General features: G+C 41.9%; 1 protein-coding gene across 2 annotated transcripts in view; it reads right to left on the reverse strand.

The window, feature by feature from the left end:
* Positions 1–25458, reverse strand: part of LOC139471144 (caspase-3-like) — a 25615-nt gene continuing 157 nt past the window's right edge. Inside the window, exons 2-10 of one of the 2 annotated variants that reach the window (XM_071253408.1) lie at positions 25298–25448; positions 21105–21242; positions 19760–20012; positions 19107–19216; positions 13617–13808; positions 12035–12251; positions 7565–7765; positions 3607–3716; positions 1–2129 (exon numbers count right to left, since the gene is read on the reverse strand). In XM_071253408.1, coding sequence (XP_071109509.1) covers positions 1968–2129; positions 3607–3716; positions 7565–7765; positions 12035–12251; positions 13617–13808; positions 19107–19216; positions 19760–20012; positions 21105–21242; positions 25298–25300 — 1386 coding nt within the window. In that variant the 5' untranslated portion in view covers positions 25301–25448 and the 3' untranslated portion in view covers positions 1–1967. Of the gene's footprint in view, positions 2130–3606; positions 3717–7564; positions 7766–12034; positions 12252–13616; positions 13809–19106; positions 19217–19759; positions 20013–21104; positions 21243–22879; positions 23109–25297; positions 25449–25458 lie in introns of those variants that run through there. The other variant, XM_071253406.1, reaches the window with a different exon arrangement.

The following is a 25458-nucleotide window of genomic DNA, read 5'->3' on the forward strand; positions in this document are numbered from 1 at the left end:
TGGATGGCTATTTTGCCGTCGAAACCTTTTATTGTGAATGAGATTATTTTTCAAGCAGACTGACCGTATATTCAGAACCGTACGCATCATGGTGACAGTTCAAATGAAATTGAAGTTGAGAAACCACATACCATGAAAACCAAAAACACAGAATTTAAACACTTCCCAAATTAAAATGTTTTTGATGGTGTATATCTAGGACATACCCTTTAATATCAGGGGAGAGAGATTTGTGTTAGAAATGTAACAGCATGTTTATGAACATTTTGTTATAATACATGATATAAAGATTTCATAGTATTTTTGTAACAATATTATTAACAAAAACAACAGTGCGACAGTGCAAAGAAATACATATTTCAAAATAAGAGCAAGGTCCAAAGTACACAAATACCAAATATCATTACAACTGGAGTAAGTGAGTCGGGTTTAACGCAGCTTTTAACAGTATTTCAGTTATATCGGGGCGTGTCAGCTTAATGTGGGAGGAAAGCCCGAGGTGATGCAGGTCTCCGACGTTTACCACTTCGGTAAAAACCCACAAGCATGGGAATGGTTCTGACAAACCTAGAAACATAATCGGGGCAAACTGGGATTCGAACCCACAATCAAAGGTTTCTGGCGTTCCCAAGGGATGCAACTCTGCACAGCGAATCGTGGCGCCTTAGACAACTGGGCCACCCGTGCCCTCCCCACACAGCTATTAACTACTGTGCCAAACTCATGCTTTACTATAGAAACATATAGGGAAATCATGCATCGTCTTTACAGTTTTGTCTGAAAGACATCAAATGAATTAATAGTACAGAAGTTCGAATATATTTGCAGTTTGTTTGTTTGTTTGTTTGTTTGTTGTCTTATGCCACACTCTGCAATTTTTCAGCTGCATGTAAATAATCAAGTCTGGACTAGTCAATCCTGTGATTGATATCTGAGCATGAATCCACACAATTTGATGAATTCAATGACGGCGTAAACATTGCAGACATGGGGAACTGACGCTTGTGTAAACTCAAATGAATTATTTTTTCAATCTTGCATGTTTAACACATGAAAGCAATGGATGCTAAAAATCTACCACTGTCTGAACACCAGTCTCAAATTTTGGCAACCTACAAGTCTGCACATGCTGCATGAAGGTAAATCAAAATTATTGAATGTCCATCACATATCTTTGTTTTTTTGTTGTTTAACACAGCTCTCAGCAATATTCCAGCTATATGATAGCTGTCTGTTAATAATCCAGTCTGGACCATGGATCATATGCACCGATCAATGCAATTGGGATCGATGACATCTCTCTTTAAAAGGACAAGGTCAGTGACAGTCTTTGAGGTCCTGTCATCTTCAGCCTAAAGACACCATCAAATGACATTTATCCTCCAAAACTAGCAAAAACAGGATTTATCATCCAAAACTGGCTCCCACAGGAGATATGGCTTGTAGACCATTGTCAGGCAAGCCTTGAGTTTTTCCACTTTTATCAATTGTGTTGATATACGTGATATCAAAAGACACGAGGGTGACATTCTCTGTATATCACATCGGTGACATCAAATTTTATTTCCTAGGAGATATCATAACAAGGAAACTGCATCACAATTCTTTGCTGACCATTGTGACATCACTGGTAACCATGACATCTCAATCAAACGACATCACTAAGCTCTTTGCTACGGAAGCTGATGATTTGTACTTCTTCCTCAAGACACTGATTCTTGTTGCTTACAAACTATTAGATAAGGAGAATGTTTCTGGATGATAAATAGAATCTCCCCCTTGTCTTTGGATCCTAATATTTCAACAATCAAAGTTTCAAACTTTATCACTGGTGTTAATATATTTGACATTAAAAGACACGCGGGTCAGACGCTCCATGTATCCATGACAGTTCAAGGATGACACCTAGGCTGCTGCTGCTGCTGCTGCTGCTGCTGCTGGTAGGCCAGTCTGGTGGAATGCGAGGTCTAGCTGGTTGGCTGCATTTGATTGGGGGGGCAGGACTGTCCTGATACATTAGTCTGCAGGCCTGGGAAGAAGAAGAACTGCTTCCTGAAGGAAGAATTGAAGATGGAGACCTGTTTCAGGCCCTGGCCACAGATTTCACCTCGACTGACGAGGAGGTTAACCTGAAAACAAAGATGACAACTGGAAAAATAATGGATCAAGTTTCAGCTGTATTATTCAAAGCAAATTCTATATTTGCCTGGCCAATGTCATTGTCAATGCTCTGTGGGTATGTCAACACTAAGATTCTACACCTGTGAATATATCCTGGTGTTGCTATTTTTAACCAACCAATCAACGAGAGGGATGCAAGTACCCAGACCAATGAGCATTCATGTTACATTGCACAAATGTTTCTAGCTTGACAACATGTGCATTAGCCCTGTGACTGCCCGCTCTGCATATTGCTTTAATGAATGTTACGATTGGCACAAAGTTTGTTTGTTCATTCGTTTGTTGTTTAACGCCGCACTCAACAATATTACAGCTATATAACGGCGGTCTGTAAATAATCAAGTCTGGACCAGATAATCCAGTGATTAATATCATGAGCATCCATCCACGCAATTGGGATTCGATGACATGCATCAACCAAGTCAGCGAGCCTGACCACCCGATCCCGTTATTCACCTCTTACGACAAGCATAGTCGCCTTTTATGTCAAGCATGGGTTGCTGAAAACGTATTGTACCCTGGATCTTCACGGGTTGGTGTATATATGTACTAACACTCTTTCACCTTCACGGGTTTAGGCATAAAGTTAACTCACAGAGTACAGTAAATTTGCCTGCCGTTAGTTAGCTTGAACATTTGTCACTATCACACCGAACAACAACCAAATGTATTTTGGGGTGAAGGATAAACAGAAAATACAATCCTGTGAAACACAGACAATTGATAATCCTGTGAAGTATTGAGAGTAGACCAATACCAAAACAAGGACATGCACAAGATAAACAGCTCAGCCGATCTGTAGTCCTGCTGGCAGTGTTTGGAAACCCACTGTGAAATATTGGGCAGAGGGGCCAGGGATTTTGGGAGGGCCATGTCCAGCCAACGGTTTAGTTATCTGGGTAAAACTGTTCCAGTTTATTGTGGAAGAAAAGATTTGAATTTCTTAAATCCTATGTCCCACTTTTCACAATCGAATCACTGAATTATCTTGAGAGATTTACTTGGAATCGTCCCAGGCGTGACACCACAGCCCCTAGCACTGTAATGTAGATTTATACATGGTCATATTGATCAGGCCACGCTGTCTCCTATCTGTAGTCAAAAGTAGATGTATGACAACAATGGTCAGAGAAATGACAAGAAAGATTGATTTATTGTTTGTTGTTTAACGCCGTACTCAGCAATATTACAGCTATATGACAGCGGTCAGTAAATAATCGAGTCCGGACCAGAAAATCCAGTGATTGACATCATGAGCATCGATCCACACAATTGGGAAGCGATGACATTCATCAACCAAGTCAGCGAGCCTGACCACTCGATCCCATTTGTAGCCACTTACTACAAGCATAGTCGCTTTTTACGGCAAGCATTGGTTGCTGTGGAACTAATTTATCCCGGATCTTCACAAGAAATATAATCTACCTTGGTCATCATTGACAACAGATCTTCTGAGCGAGCAAACTTCTGAAAGATGTAGGTGATAGCCTGCACAAACCACGTGCCTCTCCTTGTGTTTCGGTACGACAGATAATCTGGAAGAGAGAAATAAATTTTTTGAAAGGCAAGAAAAAAGAAGAAATATGAAGTATTTAGTAACAACCCACACTTCCAGATCTTGAACTAACAACCTGACAAGCCCAGTACACACATAGTGAAGACACCCAGTGTACAGTATACACACTGAAGACACCCACTGTACAGTACACACACTGAAGACATCCACTGTACAGTACACACACTGAAGACACCCAGTGTACAGTACACACACTGAAGACACCCAGTGTACAGTACACACACTGAAGACACCCACTGTACAGTACACACACTGAAGACACCCATTGTACAGTATACACACTGAAGACACCCACTGTACAGTACACACACTGAAGACACCCACTGTACAGTACACACACTGAAGACACCCATTGTACAGTATACCCACTGAAGACATCCACTGTACAGTACACACTGAAGACACCCACTGTACAGTACACACATAGTGAAGACACCCACTGTACAGTACACACACTGAAGACACCCACTGTACAGTACACACACTGAAGACACCCACTGTACAGTACACACTGAAGACACCCACTGTACAGTATACACTGAAGACACCCACTGTACAGTACACACACTGAAGACATCCACTGTACAGTATACACATAGTGAAGACACCCATTGTACAGTACACACACTGAAGACACCCACTGTACAGTACACACACTGAAGACACCCACTGTACAGTATACACACTGAAGACACCCAGTGTACAGTATACACACTGAAGACACCCACTGTACAGTACACACACCGAAGACACCCATTGTACAGTATACACACTGAAGACACCCACTGTACAGTACACACACTGAAGACATCCACTGTACAGTACACACATAGTGAAGACACCCACTGTACAGTATACACACTGAAGACACCCACTGTACAGTACACACTGAAGACACCCACTGTACAGTACACACACTGAAGACATCCACTGTACAGTATACACACTGAAGACACCCATTGTACAGTACACACACCGAAGACACCCACTGTACAGTACACACTGAAGACACCCACTGTACAGTATACACACTGAAGACACCCACTGTACAGTACACACACCGAAGACACCCACTGTACAGTACACACTGAAGACACCCACTGTACAGTATAAACACTGAAGCCACCCACTGTACAGTATACACACTGAAGACACCCACTGTACAGTATACACACTGAAGACACCCACTGTACAGTACACACACTGAAGACATCCACTGTACAGTACACACATTGAAGACACCCACTGTACAGTACACACACTGAAGACACCCACTGTACAGTACACACACTGAAGACACCCACTGTACAGTACACACTGAAGACACCCACTGTACAGTACACACACTGAAGACACCCACTGTACAGTACACACTGAAGACACCCACTGTACAGTACACACTGAAGACACCCACTGTACAGTACACACTGAAGACATCCACTGTACAGTACACACTGAAGACACCCACTGTACAGTACACACTGAAGACACCCACTGTACAGTATACACACTGAAGACACCCACTGTACAGTATACACTGAAGACACCCACTGTACAGTACACACTGAAGACACCCACTGTACAGTACACACTGAAGACATCCACTGTACAGTACACACTGAAGACATCCACTGTACAGTACACACTGAAGACACCCACTGTACAGTATACACATAGTGAAGACACCCATTGTACAGTACACACTGAAGACACCCACTGTACAGTACACACTGAAGACATCCACTGTACAGTACACACACTGAAGACACCCACTGTACAGTACACACACTGAAGACACCCACTGTACAGTACACACACTGAAGACACCCACTGTACAGTATACACACTGAAGACACCCAGTGTACAGTATACACACTGAAGACACCCACTGTACAGTACACACACCGAAGACACCCATTGTACAGTATACACACTGAAGACACCCATTGTACAGTACACACACTGAAGACACCCACTGTACAGTATACACACTGAAGACATCCACTGTACAGTATACACACTGAAGACACCCACTGTACAGTATACACACTGAAGACACCCACTGTACAGTACACACTGAAGACACCCATTGTACAGTATACCCACTGAAGACACCCACTGTACAGTATACACTGAAGACATCCACTGTACAGTATACACACTGAAGACACCCATTGTACAGTATACACACTGGGGACACCCACTGTACAGTATACACACTGAAGACACCCACTGTACAGTATACACACTGAAGACATCCACTGTACAGTATAAACACTGAAGCCACCCACTGTACAGTATACACACTGAAGACACCCACTGTACAGTATAAACACTGAAGCCACCCACTGTACAGTATACACACTGAAGACACCCACTGTACAGTATACACACTGAAGACACCCACTGTACAGTATAAACACTGAAGCCACCCACTGTACAGTATACACACTGAAGACACCCACTGTACAGTATACACACTGAAGACATCCACTGTACAGTATACACACTGAAGACATCCACTGTACAGTATACACACTGAAGACACCCACTGTACAGTACACACACTGAAGACATCCATTGTACAGTACACACACTGAAGACACCCACTGTACAGTACACACACTGAAGACACCCACTGTACAGTATACACACTGAAGACACCCACTGTACAGTATACACACTGAAGACACCCACTGTACAGTACACACACTGAAGACACCCACTGTACAGTACACACACTGAAGACACCCACTGTACAGTACACACACTGAAGACATCCATTGTACAGTACACACACTGAAGACACCCACTGTACAGTACACACACTGAAGACACCCACTGTACAGTATACACACTGAAGACACCCACTGTACAGTACACACATTGAAGACACCCACTGTACAGTACACACACTGAAGACACCCACTGTACAGTAAACACACTGAAGACACCCATTGTACAGTATACACACTGAAGACACCCACTGTACAGTACACACACTGAAGACATCCACTGTACAGTATACACACTGAAGACACCCACTGTACAGTATACACACTGAAGACACCCACTGTACAGTACACACTGAAGACACCCACTGTACAGTACACACACTGAAGACACCCACTGTACAGTATACACACTGAAGACATCCACTGTACAGTACACACACTGAAGACACCCATTGTACAGTATACACACTGAAGACACCCACTGTCCAGTACACACTGAAGACACCCACTGTACAGTATACACTGAAGACATCCACTGTACAGTATACACACTGAAGACACCCACTGTACAGTATACACACTGAAGACACCCACTGTACAGTACACACACTGAAGACACCCACTGTACAGTATACACACTAAAGAATGAGTGAGTGAAGACCGCCTTTGGCTCAGATGACATAATGTAAGTAACGTTTGACATCATAAACAATGGATGACGTCATATCAACTACTTCTCAACATCAGTGAGTGAGTGAGTTTGATTTTACGCCACTTTTAGCAATATTCCAGCAATATCTCTGTGGGGGACACCAGTAATGAGCTTCACTCATTTAACCAATGTCAGGAATCGAATCAGGGTCTTCAGCGTGACAAGCAAACGCTTTAACCACTAGGCTACCCGACCACCCCACACACTGAAGAGGTCACAATGTTTAGTTAACACAAGGATGAGGCCCAATATGTACACAATAACAATATATCCTGGTGCAGTGACTGAGAATACTTCCTGAAGCCATGGCAAGATATGAAAGTCAAGCCACTAGGGACATAGACTAGACTGCTGCATCACCTGGTGTTGTGGCAAAAGCGACAAAAGTGTCTGCTCTGGTTCCAAGGTTTTCTTCCGCAACAGAATCCGCCTTTGTTTCACACTGCACCTGTGATTTGGATGATGCCTCGGTTTCATTCTTCAAGCCCATCTTCTCAAACCTGAGACTGACTTCACCCACAGACGGATCTTGTGCTCCAGCACTGCCTGTGTCTCGCTTAGCTGTAGAAAAAAAACAGTAAAAATACAAAAAAATTACAGGGAACTGTAATATATGGTAATTATAGCTAAAATGGATAAAATTATCATTAAACTGCCCGCGTGTTATAAGAAATCAGCGGGCCACTGTAACTTGATAATGCCCTCATATTGCTTGACGACGGGCCATTATCACGCCTGTTGTTAGGTGACGTCATGGGGTAGGGATATGCGACGTCACGTTCAATAGTGGCGTCATCTGTTTTGTTCTATGACGTTTCCATATTTGTAAAATGTGGTCAGTGACATTTGTGTTGATTGCAGAAAATGTTTCAAAACCGATATTGTTGCTTCTTTTTATTTGATAACAAATTCCATCCATTTTAGCTATGAAAACGGTAACGCTGTTTTTCAGGGCATTATCATTTGCAGAAGCCCTCGGTCTTTTCAACAATCAATATTTCGATTTATCATGACACACTTATTAACCTGCATTATTCCTTAATGCATTCACTGCTTACCTTTTGACGGCGGTGAAACTGTGATTGATCCTGCTGAAGAAAGAAAAGCAGGAGCAGGACTCCCCTGCAATCACTAGCTGCTGTGTCAAACCAGAAGTGGTAGACGAAAGATGTCCCCATATTACTGCATCTTCCCGAGGCGAGACTATAACTGACTATAAAAGTCCAGTTTCCACCCTTGCCGAACAAGGCTGGTATTATGGAGTTACATTTTGGCTGAACTAATGAGTCTATGCATAGTCCAATCAAAATCGCGCACTGAAATCGAAATCCAGTTCGTAAAGTGTCATGCAGATTTTGGTTGACTGCAGGATTTGCAAAGCATGTGCACCGCTAACTCGTTGTCAACAGATTTTTTCGAAATCTTTTCATGCTTTTAATCAAGGTGCTCACATGATTTGATGCACTTCGCGATGTAAGACTCGCTTTATCACAATATAGATCTTGATTTTCAATCAGATCGTCTTGACTGGGCGACACCATTTTGTTTGAAGCAAATGCAAGTGATACGAGAGGTTGAATCTGAATGGTCAATAGGAGAGGCATAGAAAGGACATAGCCACTGGTGGTGCTACGATCGAGCCCAGAAATTCCAGCCTAGTTCGGCAAGGGTGGAAACTGGACTTTTAAAGTCAGTTAACTCTCTTGCCTCGGGAAGATGATATTACTGTCGGTCACACGTGAAATGGCTGAAGATATTGTGGGGGGGCACGTCTGTGACAGGTGGGGCCTTAGACACAGTAATGCAGGATAAGTATACAAATAAGAAAATATCAAGATTTTACCCGATTTTTTAACTTATCCTGCATTACTCCTTAATGCATCTGTACCCGACGGTATGGAGGCAGAAGTACCTTCAGATGTGAACTTGATAAAAACTCTCCCAACTAAAGGTCGTGTCGGCTGTATGGCTCAATTCTTCTGCACAGATTGGGAGCTGATCAGTCAATCCTGTCCACGGAAAGGTTACGAGAGTATGAGAATGTCCGTGTAAACAAACAATAAGAGACAACAGCTTCAGTAGGGTCTAGAAACTGAGTTACCAAGCCATGATAGCGTGAACGCAGTTAAAAAAACAAACATTTGAGTAATGAAACTACTCGAGGAGGGTAAGGCTGGCTCTGGACATGATTCAATTGTTTTCATGGCTTCGCTGGTTGGTTACCACTGTGCTACAACCAGTAGTCCAATACTGCGAATACCCTCAACGTCTTCGAAAGCCAAGTCCCTCAGGAAGTGGCTAGCGAAGACCGAGTCCGACCTCCAAAAACATCCTTCCATGATGGCTCTAATAGAACAATTACTGTGTAGAGTCATCGTGGAGGCAACCGCTCGGATCTCATGGGGGTTGTTGGTTCTCAGTGGCTAGAGCCTAACAATCTTGTAAGCCTGAAAGATGATAGCTCGCAACCATAAGGAAACGGTATTATGGCTGACTTTGCTCATGGAAGTCACCGGGCTAAACAATTGTTTCCACGCCCCATGCCTAAAGCTCGTAGTGCACGCACAGGGCACAATAATAGTTCATTTCGTCTTCCACTCCCATGATTAACGATGATGGTGGGATTGCGAAAGACCAATTGGGTTGTCTTGACAACTGGTTTTTAGCTATAAAATCCCAGCATAACCCGAGGTCGACTGCTCCTTGGTGAATTGTCTTCTTGGTGAGTTTGAAAATTGATGTGGCGTGGAGTGGCTCGAACAGAGTGAAACACTGAAGTACTACATTCAGATGACACACTGGGTGACAAAGTTTGGCCTCAAGCTTAAATGAGGGTAATAAAGCTTGCAGTTCTGGAATCTTGTCATTTTATGTTCCCCAGGTACTGCCAACACTGAATTGAAAGCTATCAAATACGTAGAGATGGTGCTACCTTATCAGTGTCGTTTGGCACGCAAGTTTAGGAAATACTCGGCCAGGAATTGAGGTGAGGCTTCAGTGGGATCTTGAGCCTTTTCTCTACAATAGGTCTCAAGTGATGGCCACGTGCACTTATCATTGTACAGGCCTCGCATAGCAATAGCCCAAGCTGCTCGACCCGAATAGCCTTTCTTGCCTAGGGGTCTTGGTAAATGAACCAGGCATGCAGATGAAACCTGCCTGGCGTGGGGTGTGGTCGCCTGTTGTGTGAATCGACCAGTGGGTTGGGCCACCCCGGTATAGTGGATCGCTTTCTGCAAGGTTTCTTAGGTCCATGAACCATCCTCTCGCCGGACACCCATGGCGCGATCCAAATCAGAGCGAGGCTCCTGGTTGCCCTTATCTTTTGTATCACCTTGGGAAGAAGAACTGGGGGTGGAAAGCGTACACTCTTAACCCTTTCCAAGAAATGCTTAGTGCATCAACTGCCAGGGCCTGCGGATCCGGAATCGGAAAAACGTCTGTTCGGATCCGATTATTTGGTGTTCGGCAAATAGGTCGACGATGGGTTGACCTAGGCTCTGAACGGATGTTTAGAGCGTATATATGTGTCTGCCATACCGATCCAATTTCTCCAAAAAGATCTTGTCTCCTACCTGTTCGTGTGTTGACTACTGGGACGACTGGAGGTGGGAGGTCCCAGTGTTGATTGTCCACTGGGTCAATGTTTCCCCTCCGGCCCCCATTCCTACCCTGGGATCCCTACAGGATTGATAGGAGCTTTGGCCTCTGCCCTTGACTTTGGCCTCTGCCACAACTTCCTTTCCTTTCCCTGCCAGTAGACAATGAGTCCCATGAAGTCCCTTGAGACGATGACAGAGTACCCAAGCCCACCCCTGGTATAGCCATATCCGTAGATGGGACGTAAGAGCTGCCAAAGGCGCTATCGGCACTTGGGGTATTGCACAAGTCTGGGTAAGTGTATTCGTCTCCAGAGTTGATGGTGAACAGGCCACCGAAGATGCTACAGTATAGTGCTGATAGGCAGGCGCAGGCGTCTGTTCAAGAGGAGATGTAAGCGATTGTTGATACATGGCTTGCATAAAGGATTGCACGTGGGTCCATAAAGCGCCATCGGGAAGAGCGCCTGGGGTGTCACAGATATAACTGGCCTTGATAGAGTGTGCAAGTCTTGAGTCGCAAACATTAAGGCTGTAGACGGAGTAGACATCAGGGTAGATACAACTGAAGACGCTGACTCAGTAGAAGTGCTCTGAGGTGCATAGGCTGGAGTTATTGTAGATGTATTAACCTGCCTTGGACGCCAATGAAGACGTTGTCATAGCGCTCTGCCTTTGGGGGGATAGATAACACCCACCAGCATAGTAGACTCTTGTGAATCCGACATCCTCTTTGAGCGCATCCGAAACTGTTGAGCAAAGTGATTTGCTGAAACCTGCATATACCCGGAGAAACTTACGGGAGAAAGTGGCACACAAAAATTACACTTGTGTGATGAAGCGCAAAGTATGGTGCAGTTGAGGCACCGAGAGTGAGGATCTCTGGAAAAACATTCCCCTGGCAATTAGTGCCAAGCGCAAGCATAAGAAACAAGCCAATCAAAATTAAAATAGCAAACAAGTTGGTTGTCTAAATAAAGAGCAAACCAAACAAATTTTATTCCCCACAAAGAAATTTCTGAGCGAGTAGTTTCATTCTATAGACCTATTCTACCCGGATCTTCACGGGTGTGGGAGAAAGTTGTTATCCTTTACTTAATGATAATGGACCCAAACCAATGCAATATGCTCACTTTGGCAATGTCAAGGTGAGCTGAAACTTAAGTCCCAGGTCTTCACGTGTCCTCGGGAAGATGTGATTAAGATGATTACAAGTCCCAGGTGCACTTACTTCCCTGGCAGGCCTGGATGAAGAATAGTTTTGGCTTCCAAGCGAGTGTCTTGCAGTTCTGACCGTTGAACATATCAGTGATGTCCTGTATGTTAGCGACCTCGCCGTCAACACCAAACACGCCCCCGCCAGTCCCATGGGATAAGATGACACACACAAAACAGTCATAATTGTCATGATTGGCCTGCTGCTGTCTTCTTAGGACTTCAGTAATTCTCTGAAAAGACAATCCTGCAGTTTTTCAACACTCACAGTGAGTGAGTGAGTGAGTGAGTGAGTGAGTGAGTGAGTGAGTGAGCAATGTTCCGAAAATACCCAGCATGGGACACTGGAAGTGGGCTTCACTTACTGTTACCAATGTGGGGAACCCAGACCTTGAGCAGGACAAGCGAACACTTTAACCATTAGGCTACCCGACTGCCCCTCAGCAGACAGTGAGTGAGTGAGTGAGTTGGGTTTAACGCCGCTTTTAACAGTATTCCAGTTATATCACGGCGTGTCAGCTTAATGTGGGAGGAAAGCCCGAAGTGATGCAGGTCTCAGACGTTTACCACTTCGGTGAAACCCACGAGCACGGGTATGGTGCTGACAAACCTAGAAACATAATCGGGGCGAACCGGGATTCGAACCAACAATCATAGGTTTCTGGCGTGCCCAAGGGACGCAACTCTGCACAGCGAATCGCGGCGCCTCAGACGACTGGGCCACCCGTGCCCCCCTTAGCAGACAGAAGGTGTACAGCTATTTCATATGAATTCCTAAAAGTTACCTCATTTAACACCATATTTCAAAACCATTTGAAATTGAAAAGAGAAATATTGAAATAGCGTTTCAAACATGCGATATTATTAGATCCTTAAACAATATTCAACTTTCTGATATTATCCAAGGAACATACTTTTTGGTTTGAAGATGTTAAAAATATATTACATCAACAACAATAGAAATATTTTACAGCATAGATGCATACTTAAGCATGCTTGGTCATTCTTGAAAGGGATTAAACAAAACTAAGTACATATTCAGTTTAGCTGCCTTTGAAAAATCTAGAACTATTTATCTTGACTTTTTCACCAGTTGAAGGTTGGGTAAGGATAACGGTGAGTGAGTGAGTGAGTGAGTGAGTGAGTGAGTGAGTGAGTGAGTGAGTGAGGGAGGGAGGGAGGTTTTATGCTGCTTTTAGCAATATTCCAGCAATATCATTTCAGGGGACACAGGGGCTTCACACATTGTACCCATGTCGGGAAACGAAACCGGGTCTTCGGCGTAAAGAGCGAACGATTTAACCACTAGGTAACCTGATCGCCCCTGGCTTCACAATAGCACGTGTTCTTTATTTCAATCAGTTTGGGGCTTTTGTAAAGGTCAAATACACAAATATGTCTAAAAGTAGTGAAAATAGCATATGTTTAGAACTTCAAATGAAAATCTACCTATGAAAAAATATGTGACGCAAGATGAATCTGTTACCCGAAGTGTGTGGCGTATTAATCTGGACTGTGCAACGGATAGATGTTTTGTCTTTTCAACATTTTGAACTGAAATTCATCAAAACATTTCAATAATAAAAAGTGACTTTTACCTCCTTTGTCAGATTTTTCTCGATGATTGTTTCAAAGGACAGCTTTTCGAACAGCATATCGAGTGATACTGCATCTACATTTGTCCCATGTCGGTCTTCAAGTGGAAGATTTTTCTCCTGTCTTGCAGTGGAAAATTCCTCATTGTTAATTATTAAAAGACGTCCCCTTGGTTTCCGCTGCATACAGTAATACTGGAACAGTCACAAGCAGAGCAATGGTCAAAGAGATTTCAACAACAAAGCAATGGTAGAAACAGAAACATGACATGTTCAAGGGTTATAACTTCAGCAAGACAACAATCATGGCAATGTCTCGATGTTTCAAGGGTTATAACATCAGCATGACATCAATCATGGCAATGTCTCGATGTTTTAAGGGTTATAACATCATCACCAAGACAGCAATCATGGCAATGTCTCGATGTTATAAGGGTTATAACATCAGCATGACATCAATCATGGCAATGTCTCGATGTTTTAAGGGTTATAACATCATCACCAAGACAGCAATCATGGCAATGTCTCGATGTTATAAGGGTTATAACATCAGCATGACATCAATCATGGCAATGTCTCGATGTTATAAGGGTTATAACATCAGCATGACAGCAATCATGGCAATGTCTCGATGTTATAAGGGTTATAACATCAGCATGACATCAATCATGGCAATGTCTCGATGTTGTAAGGGTTATAACATCAGCATGACATCAATCATGGCAATGTCTCGATGTTGTAAGGGTTATAACATCATCAGCAAGACAGCCATCATGACAATGTCTAAATGTTTTAAGGGTTATAACATCAGCATGACAGCAATCATGGCAATGTCTCGATGTTTAAAGGGTTATAACATCATCATCAAGACAGTAATCATGGCAATGTCTCAATATGTTAAGGGTTATAACATCAGCATGACAGCAATCATGGCAATGTCTCAATGTTTTAAGGGTTATAATATAACATCAGCATGACAGCAATCATGGCAATGTCTTGATGTTTAAAGGGTTATAACATCAACAAGACAGCAGTCATGGCAATGTCTCAATGTTTTAAGGGTTATAACATCAACAAGACAGCTATCATGGCAATGCCTCAATGTTTTAAGGTTTATAACATCAGCAAGACAGCAGTCATGGCAATGTCTCGATGTTTTAAGGGTTATAACATCAACAAGACAGCAGTCATGGCAATGTCTCAATGTTTTAAGGGTTATAACATCAGCAAGACAGCAGTCATGGCAATGTCTCGATGTTTTAAGGGTTATAACATCAGCATGACACCAGTCATGGCAATGTCTCGATGTTTTAAGGGTTATAACATCAGCAAGACAACAATTCAGGGCTTAATTTTACAATATTTTAATATCCGCATGATAGGTGTTACGAGGGCCATTCAATATATAACCAGCCTAACCTATTTGCTACTGCTCCTCACTTCTTCGTTTTCCACATGACCACCATTGAGGTCTATGCACTTTGTCCAGCGATGTGTGAGAGCTAAAAGCCCGTTGTGATAGAAACCTTGGGGTTGTTCGTATAACCACCCCTCCACTGCTATCGTGAGTTCATCATCTGACCGGAAATGACGTCCATGCAGTTCTTTCTTCAAGTTTGGGAAGAGAAAGTAGTCGCTTGGTGCCAGGTATGGTGAGTAAGGTGGATGAGGCAATACTTTGGACCCCTTCCGCTTCACTGCGGCAACCGCAAGTTGACAGGTGTGCACTCTGGCATTGTCATGTTGGAGCAGCACACCTTTTGTGATCTTTCCATGCCGTTTGGCAAGAATAGCAGTCCGCAAACAGTCCAGGAGATCGGAGTAGTTCTCTCCAGCAATAGTCTGGCCACGTGGCAAGTAGTCAATGAGCCAGACTCCTTTGGTATCCCAAAAGATAAATGCCATGACTTTGCCAGCCGATGGTTGAGTCTTCAACTTTTTGGGACGGGGTGAAGCAAAGGCAGTCCACTGCTTACTCTGTTCTTCTCACCAGTAACAATTCTCTCTATAAAGTTGTCTGCATCCCGACTGCATTGCGTCAAAAGTGCCTGACACATTGACGCACGTACAGCCTTCTGATCATCACTCAGACATTTCGGGACCCATCGGGCAGACAGCTTCCTCATACCCAGACGATCATGCAAAATGGTATGGACACTTCCCTCTGAAATGTCCAAGGCCTTGGCCATTTCTGACACCTTCATTCGCCTGTCTTTGACAACCAGTTGTCTCACAGCTTCACTGGTTTGGTCATTGGTCACCTCTACAGACCTGCCAGGGTGTGGCTCATCTTCCAGGTTCACCCGACCCCTCTTAAATTCTGCAACCCAGAATTTGACCTGTGCATACGAAGGTGCCCTGTCACCATAAACATCTGACAATTCATCATGTATCTCCTTTCCCGGTTTCCCTTTTAAGAAGAGGTACCTAATAACAGCCCTGTATTCAACCTTTGACGAAAATTTGGCAGAATCTACCCTTGCCAACTTTATAGATCACATGTGTGACTTCAAATACAATTTCCTCAGTGAAACTTTGTCTAAGCACGTGACATACATTGGTGCACAGCATGTGACAAGCATGCAACCGTTAAGATCTGATAAACAGCTTAGGCTGGTTATATATTGAATGGCCCTCGTACTAAATACTTATCCTGCTTAGACAATATATAAAAAAAAATCTGAATGTAAGACCTGTGAAATCACCACAGTTGTGTAACGATTTCGTCTCACGGAAAAGGGATGGGCAAGTGTGCTTACTGCGCGAAATACTCCAGTCAAAGATGACACAACACAAAAAGACAGTACTAATAGTGTATTATGAAGTAAGGAAGTTACAGGGTGCAAGTCCTGGCCGCACAGACTGGAAGACACCTAAAACACAATGAGCAGGGCTAGCTGGCGATGTTAGTGTCCAGGCAGTGCAGGCAGAAAGAGGCGGTTGAAATATATTTAAAAGAATCAACAATAATCCAACCGATATTCAGGATGTGATGATAATACTTATAAGAGAAAATGACAATGTTAAGGACTATGCAAACGCATTATTGATACAAAAAGGCATATGTGCATAAATAAATACACAACGACAATGATTGTTTACGGAAATGACATTAACCAATAATCCCCCAATATAATCATCACATCCTTTCTACCACATAGGATACATATAAGATCCCACCTGACGTGAGGTGAAGTCACTTTAACAGCGGCCAATAAAGATTTTGAAAACATACATTTAAACCCAAAGTGAGGGAATATTTATCCCAGCGCATTTGGAATATGATATGCATGTTTAAATAACCGGTTTAAACACGTAAGCCGAATAACCACGAAAGGACACCTGGCCTGTACTAGAATTGTGGCTAAGAGGAGTGGGGTATGACTGCCTGTTGGATGATCATACCAGTCCATATGGGGCTAGCTCCAACAGTATGTCAACACACCCAGTAGGTAAGCCACGTGAGGCTACCCAGAATGAATGCCGAATTTAAGCAAATGTATTAAAAATGAATGTAGTAAATGGATATTACATAATACATATTTCTCAGATTGCAGGCAAATTGTTGGCCATATAATATAATACATTATATTATTATTGAATACAAGGTGACTTCACTATCACATCAAGTGGGAAAACGCCGTGAAATATACTTTATAACACCAATCCGACAATGTAGAAATATTACATATTTAATAGGACAGGATTGGTATTTAATAAACAGGGTATTTCCATATTTAGAAGTTGGTTACTGCTAAGCCAGCTGTCATCATATGGGATTGCGTAACGCCAGACGCCAAGAGGACAAGAAAATTATCATCTGCAGGAATGTACACTAATCTTAAATTGCCTGATTATTATGCCATATATGTGAACTGGTATGTGTTACCATTACTTCGCAGACATTAGGATAGGATGACATTAATGTATGGTAGGCCAAACTGTGTTAAGGTAAACATGAAGCAGACGACGGAGCCATGCCTTGTTTACATCCGGTGCGGCCATTTTGTGATGCCACCGGAAGAAAGCCGGAGAATGCCGAGGATAGCCGAAGATAATGTGTGCTGCCCAGCGCACAGGTCAAGAGCTGTCAGTGAGGGGTCAGCCACTTGTTACTTTAAAATAAACTAGCAACAGAGTTCTGTTGTTGTCAGCAACAAGTGCATTTATCAGACGAAAGAATTTGGAATAAATGGAACTTTGAATTTAGCAAAGAGCTAGTTTCAATTTTGACTGGCCGATCCAATTAGCAAAATTACTTCCAAACACAAAAGGTATTTTACTACAGCTATTTTCAAACGAGAAAATAGTGCAACAAATAAATGTCATTCATTATTGCCATTGAGTGCACCTTTGGACAGTCACAGATGAGCGACGTTTGCCAGTTTGGCACAGCAAGAATGACTTGGACAATGGCCAAACACTTGTTTTGAATTTTGCTTGACTTTATGAAAATAAATGCAGCACATGATTCCTAATCCTGTAAATGTTATAACTATGCACTGGACCATACAATAATTGCCTACAATAGACCTATAGATGCCGTACAGAGAAACTGGTGCTCTTACCTAAAACAAAATGAGCAGGGCTAGCTGGCGATGTTGGTGTCCAGGCAGTGCAGGCAGAAAGAGGCGGTTAAAAAGTTTTGAGGTCACACGGGGGCACTGGCCCCTGTCATGTGACCCCATAGTCCCAGGCTATTGGCTAAGAGCTGTTGCTATGGGACCCCTGAGACCAGTGCCGTGAACCCCAAACCCTATTCTAAAATTAGTAAATTGGCCGGATATTTTGGTAACTGTTGTAAGGAACTTGGGCAAAATATCCCGCCTTTACATGAATCTGAAGGGACCAACCATTTGATAGGGGGGATTTGGGTTTTGAATAAGATATTTTTTCAGTTACAGCTGCAAAACAAGATAGTTTTTTAATTAAAACAATGTGCCTGAAAAACACCGTGCATCAATGTAATTTTTGTGGCAGGTAAGTTCTTTTCTTTTCAACAGTCTGAAGGCATAATTATTTCTTTCAAGAATTTTCTGGAACAATTTAATTTTACCCTGATAAAATCCCAGTCACAGGCCCAACCCTGACCCCCAAAACATAAAATGGTCGGTCTCCATACAGAGCTGTAGCAAATTGCCTGTGTGTAGATGGAATTGCCACTTCTGCATAGCTAGGACTACAGACACAGATGTTAGTCTGTTTATGTGTCTGTTTAAATAGGACCGGTGAAGACCCGGGGTAGAATAGGTCTTCGGGGTACTATGTTTGCAAGGTGACTAACGGGATCATGTGGTCAGGCTCGCTGACTTGGTTGATGCAGGTCATCGATCCAAATTGCATGGATCAATGCTCATGATATCAATCACCAGACTGTCTGGTCCAGACTCGAATATTTACAGACCGCCATCATATAGCTGGAATATTGCTGAGTGCGGCATTAAACAAGAAACCAACAAACCAACCAACATATAGTGAGAAATATGATCCTACCCCCGATTGAGCTGTACCAGACCTGACAAATTTATTCCGCATATTGTGATCTTCTTCTGGAACACGCAAAACCTGTACATTCACTGCATCGTAGTTCTGATCAGGCCAAACTGAAACAAATACACACACAAAGATAATGTATCAGTCTGTGAAGATCCAGGTTAAAAGTGCCCTTCAGCAACCCATGATTGTCATCAGTTCTTAATATCCTAAATTTGGAGGTATTTTAACATTGTATTCAGTGTGATAATGTAAAACTGAGCATCAAAGCCTCTTCCACTTTACTGGCCCTGTTGTCAGCGATAAACAAGTTACCTCTACAATGGAGGGATGGTTGCTTGTTGTTCAAGCCCTTTGTTTGTTTGTTGTTTAACGCCGCACTCAGCAATATTCCAGCTGTATGACGGCGGTCTGTAAATAATTGAGTCTGACCAGACAATCCAGTGATTGATATCATGAGCATCAATCCATGACACTGGGATCGATGACATGCTTCAACCAAGTCAACGAGCCTGATCCCGTTAGTCGCCTCCTACGACAAGCATAGTCATCTTTTATGGCAAGCATGGGTTGCTAAAAACCTATTCTACCCCGAATTTTTACGTGTCCTCGGGAAGATGTGATGAAGATGATTACAATACTGGTGCACCTACATCTAGGAAGGTCATCCTCCACCGGTGAGGTGACATACGGAGCCAGATGTTGTGGGGCTGGGTAGGCAGTTTTTCCAGCCTGTCTGTCCTCCTCCATGGCGGCCTGTCCTTGCCCTGGCTTCAAGACATCAGCAGCAGTGTATTCGGAACTTGCAATGAGGGCGTTGAAGAAATCATCAAACGCAAACTTCCCCCTTCGTGGTAGTAAATCAAGCAAAGCTCTTTTTCTCTCCGTTTTTGTGTTTTGTCCTTCCTTTAGAACGAAAACAACAACATTGAATCAGTACCAGAAACATGCTGTTTTTTAATAAATAAAATATTGATATTAGAAAATCAAAGATTTCTGCTAGGCAGTGAAATCTACATTGATGCCTTAAAAAACTCAATTAAAGCCCCTTAGTCCAAGGAATATCTACATCCATTTCAGGCTCAAATCCATCCAATAGTTCCAGCATGTCGAGAGAATTTGACAATAGTCAAACAGGACAATTGGAAACGGAAACTTGTCGTTCCATCAAGCCCAGCTGACCTCTACATTTAGTGCTGTTGAAGGTACCATATGTGCAAGTATTAAAATGATCAAAGTCAAATTCTCAATCATCTGAACACATCTGATGCTTTCAGAAGGATATCAGAAAGTTAGGCCATGTAGAAATCATGTAGATCCTAAAGATCCCTCCATACTTGCCAGTCCCAGATGAATTTTGCTGTACAATTATCAATAGCAATATATAATTACTGATCAAAGCCATACAATTACTGATCCAAGCCATACAATTACTGATCTTAGCCATACTATTACTGATTAAAGCCATAAAATAACAGACCAAAGCCATACAATTACTGATCAAAGCCATACAATTACTGATCAAAGCCATACAATTATTGATCAAAGCCATACAATTACTGATCAAAGCCATACAATTATTGATCAAAGCCATACAATTACTGATCCTAGCCATACAATTATTGATCAAGGCCATACAATTACTGATCACAGCCATACAATTACTGATTAAAGCCATACAATTACTGATCCAAGCCATACAATTACTGATCAAAGCCATACAATTATTGATCAAAGCCATACAATTACTGATTAAAGCCATACAATTACTGATCAAAGCCATACAATTATTGATCAAAGCCATACAATTACTGATCAAAGCCATACAATTACTGATCCTAGCTATATGATTATTGATCAAAGCCATACAATTACTGATCCTAGCCATACAATTACTGATCAAAGCCTTACAATTATTGATCAAAGCCATAAATTACTGATCAAAGCCATACAATTACTGATCTTAGCTTTACAATAACTGATCCCAGCCATACAAACCAGAATGCCCTCCTTCATGGAAGCAGTGATTGTTTTCATTTCAAAAAGACGGTTGACAATTTCTGCAATATCAGATAGATTGTCCACCAAGAAACTTCGGTTAGTTCGAAGTATCTCCTTGTGAGCTGGCTCCATCGCCTGAAACATTGATAAGTGACAAGCTGTAGACATATCAACAAATACTAGGGCTGGGACGATACATCAACCGTGCGATTCGATATGCATCACGATACCTTGTTCACGACCCGATACGTATCACAATACTTGTTTGTATGAACTCTTATCTGTGGTGTTTAAGCCATTGTTTTCATAGACAGGATAGTCAAATACCTGGCACACTGTCAAGTATGACGCAACGGATGAAAATACTTACTTTTTCACTACTAATTTTCACTAATAATTCGTATATGGTGTAACACGATTGATTTATTGATTGATTGTTGTTTAACGCTGCACTCAGCAATATTCCAGCTATATGACGGTGGTCGCCTTTTACAACAAGCATAGTCGCCTTTTACGGCAAGTATGGGTTGCTGAAGTCCTATTCTACCCCGGAATCTTCACGGGTCATATGGTGTAACAGCCATGGTGTAACAGCCATTAAAGAAAACATTTAAGGTATGAAGGGATATTTTGTACTTAGTGTGCTACTGTGATCGATACTTGTATCGGGAAGTAAAATACTGCGATCCTCGGATGCATCGGTGTATCGTCCCACCACTAACAAATACCACACGAAATACAATGATATACAACAGACATCTCATGGAAATAGTAGAATATTAAATTGTGAATCACGTCGAACACATGAAACATATTTGATCAATTATTATTGAAAGTTAACAATTAAAATTATTTGGTATGATCAAAGATTCCAGATCGAAAACAAAAATCTGATGCTGTTTTTGTGGAGGCAGCCATCTTGTATCAAACACCTGTTACCTGCGCCTGTTTTTAATTTTGATCTGGAAAACTCATTCAAAGTTCACTTTTGACAAATATAAGTAACCTATACATATTTTGGGGTATGCCTAAGTGATTATGGTAGACATTGGTGTGCATATTCTCAAATATATTTCTTGTCTACAGCCAATCTGAGATGTAGGTCAGTGCAACGGATGAGGTGCGTATTCGCGTAAAATACCACCAAACTATTTAAAACCCAATTACTTTAAATGACTGTATTTGACGTCACAAGTGCCCTTCTCTAATAAGCGCCCACCGAGATATTTGCTAATATATTGGCTAGTGAACAATCCCAATTAGCACCCCTTCTGATTATTTATTCGTGTATAATACACTCGTGTGTTACATGCACCCTTAATTATGGGCAAATAATTTTTTAATTTGAAGTTTACACGATATACAGCTTTTCCATTGGAGGAGAGGTCGGTCACATGACCACGAAATTGACGTTCATAAGTGTATGAACGACACAATGTGACGTTCATACGTTTTTCACGAGACCGTGTTCTTGAAATGACGTAAACACTGACGGACTACTTCCACATTCCTGGGGAAACCCCTGGGAATTTCATAGCAAGAAAACATGCAAAAGCGTTCTTTCTGATCATTTAGAACCTTTATTCTTGGTCTCAGCCTTTCAGTATACATTGAGAAATGTCAGAAAGCGTGACTGCACGATTGTTCATGAATATCCTCGCTACGGCCCATCCTAATGAACAAACGAAGAAATGCACATCTAAACTATCGTAGTATCGACTCGATCCGTGCCTAGGCTGACATTGACCATCTCCATCAATCTATGAATTTACCTTTGTGTCTGTTTGACGCATCTTTCTTCACCTTTCAATGATCGGCCATTTGATCAATGATGACTAACACATGTAACCACCACAGGTTCATTAACAACTTCGGAAATCTCTCCCGTCACGTTTATCGTGTCGGCCATTTTGACGTCTTGTACTTGATGTAAATGTATTACGACATGCTGTCATTGTGACTGACTTACTGAGGTAGTTCTTTACAGACCTTTCTCATCTGATGAGGATATGATTTGAACACATCTGCTGCGTAAGATGTTTCTGAAGAGCAAGTTGAGCATCAAAACGCCCATGTCACCTCTCTTTTTGAGGAACTATTTTACTCCGCGATTTAGCTGGTTGTTGTATGGCTGTCAGTGTAAACATGAAGTCACACGTACTAAATATAATGATCTTGGCCTACATCCTTTGAGGTAAGAAATTGTGATAAAAAATTATAAGAATTGACTTTCACTTTGTGTGAGTTCATTGGAGTATGAACCTTCATAGAGTGAGGGCCAACATTGTATGAACGTCGTCGCAAGCTCCGACGTTCATACAGTTTGGCCCTCACTCTATGAAGGTTCATACTCCAATGAACTCACACAAAGTGAAGGTCAATTCTTAATTAAATTCTGAAAAATATATCTGTCGTGTATAATACACACAGACTTTTCTTGTGTATAATTTCAGGCTGTCAGCATAAGCCGCGAAATTTACAATCTTTCAACTCTGTCTTTTTTCCACCCAAATTATATTATAATAAGACCTCCCTATTTCTAATTTTGAGAGTGCCCTGGGCGCTTATTACGTTGAATACGGTAACTTGGGTACAGAAATAAAATATTGTGATACACTTTAAACATTTCATACCCATGCCTTCGGTGATGACAGAGGTTGCATAGCACCATTTGTATGCATGGCGGAACATGTGGACATGGTGATAGAGGACACGCCCACTAACTTACATTTAGGAGATAAACCTACTGTGTTTTGAAATTTGATGTAGTCCCACTTTTGAGTACTAATAAGTGTCACTGGCAAGCAAATTGGGAAGAATCATTATTTTGCTCAAAATTGGGATACCGTATTCGACGTAATAAGCGCCCCGCTCTAATAAGCGCCCACGGCGATATTTATTAATATATTGGCTTGTGAACAATCCCAATTAGCACCCCTTCAGATTGATCAATGTACACAAGACTTATTTATTTGTGTATAAAACGCACGCGTGTTTTATATGCACTCTTAATTATGGGCCATTTAATGCTGGAAAAACATATCTGTCGTATATAAACATTTCAGGCTGTAAGCATAAACCACGAAATTTATCTTTCAACTCTGTTTTTTTCCACCAAAATACCATTCTAATAAGAGCCCCCTATTTCTAATTTTGAGAGCGCCCTGAGCGCTTATTACGTCGAATACGGTACCTTAAAAGTTCATATTTTCTTAGTTTCAAAGATACTTCAAGACTGCATTAAATGCAATTATATAAAACGATGCATATATATATATTGCAACTTGAATTGAGAAATGTTAAGTTATTGACATTGAGGCTGAATTTCAGCCTCTGAGCAGGTCTAGATAAATCCCTAAGTAAATGGGATAACTTTGGGATAAGTTGTAAAGCTAGGATTGCCCTCTGGGACACTTGTTACAACCTGATCCTCTCAATTAAGTTCTTCCGAAATACAAAGGGTACCTGGGGCCTTATCCACCCTGGCATCTTGAATAATAAAGATTTCAAGAAAGCTAGTCTAAATTGTTCAAATAAGTTTAGTATCACAAACAATAATGAAGTTGTTAACCTCAAAAAAGTGTCAAGTATTCATATTGTTCCAACTTCTATCAAAGACTTTATATAGTCTCCCCGTAAAGTTTTGTTTGTTTGTTATTCTTAGCTGTATTTCGCACTATTTCAGCTACGACGAGCGTCTGTTAATAACTGATTCCGGATGTTGTGTTAGGTTTGTTTACATATTGTGAGCGCCAATGAGCATGCGCTACTACGCCATACGTCACGTGCCCCAGCGTCGGGAGTGACGTCATGACAATGAACTGTGGTCGTGAACATTAGGTACAGTCTTACAAATGCATGACACGGGACAAGAAAATCCATGAAGTGACTGACATCATGAGCATCAATCTACGCAGTTGCCACAGGAATATAGATCTAGGATGACATATGCATCAACAAGCGTGGTTTACTGAAGACCAATTTTAACCCGGATCTTCACAGGGTTCCAATAGGTGGTAGTATACAGTGCACATTCTTCGATCTTGTTGTGAGCTGTTCTCAGTCTCATGCAGAAGACTCATAATAATATCAAGACGTTCTAATCAGTACCATCATCTTAGTCTACTTTCCTTATACCGTGCAAGCGGTAGATGTTAACTCCCTCACTTGGTATTATTTCTCATACTAACCATTATGCCTCTAGATCTACCTTGACAGTCGCTGGAAACAATGTACAGCCCTCAGTTGGGAAAGTGTGGATCCAAATAATCGACGAGAATAGACCGGGATTTCCCAGAAACGTGGATTCTATAACCACCTCTAAAGGACGATTGGCATTGCCTCGGTCGAG

The sequence above is a fragment of the Haliotis cracherodii genome, unplaced genomic scaffold (genome assembly GCF_022045235.1).
Source record: "Haliotis cracherodii isolate W230 unplaced genomic scaffold, xgHalCrac1.p SCAF_22, whole genome shotgun sequence".
Taxonomy (NCBI): Eukaryota; Metazoa; Mollusca; class Gastropoda; order Lepetellida; family Haliotidae; genus Haliotis; species Haliotis cracherodii.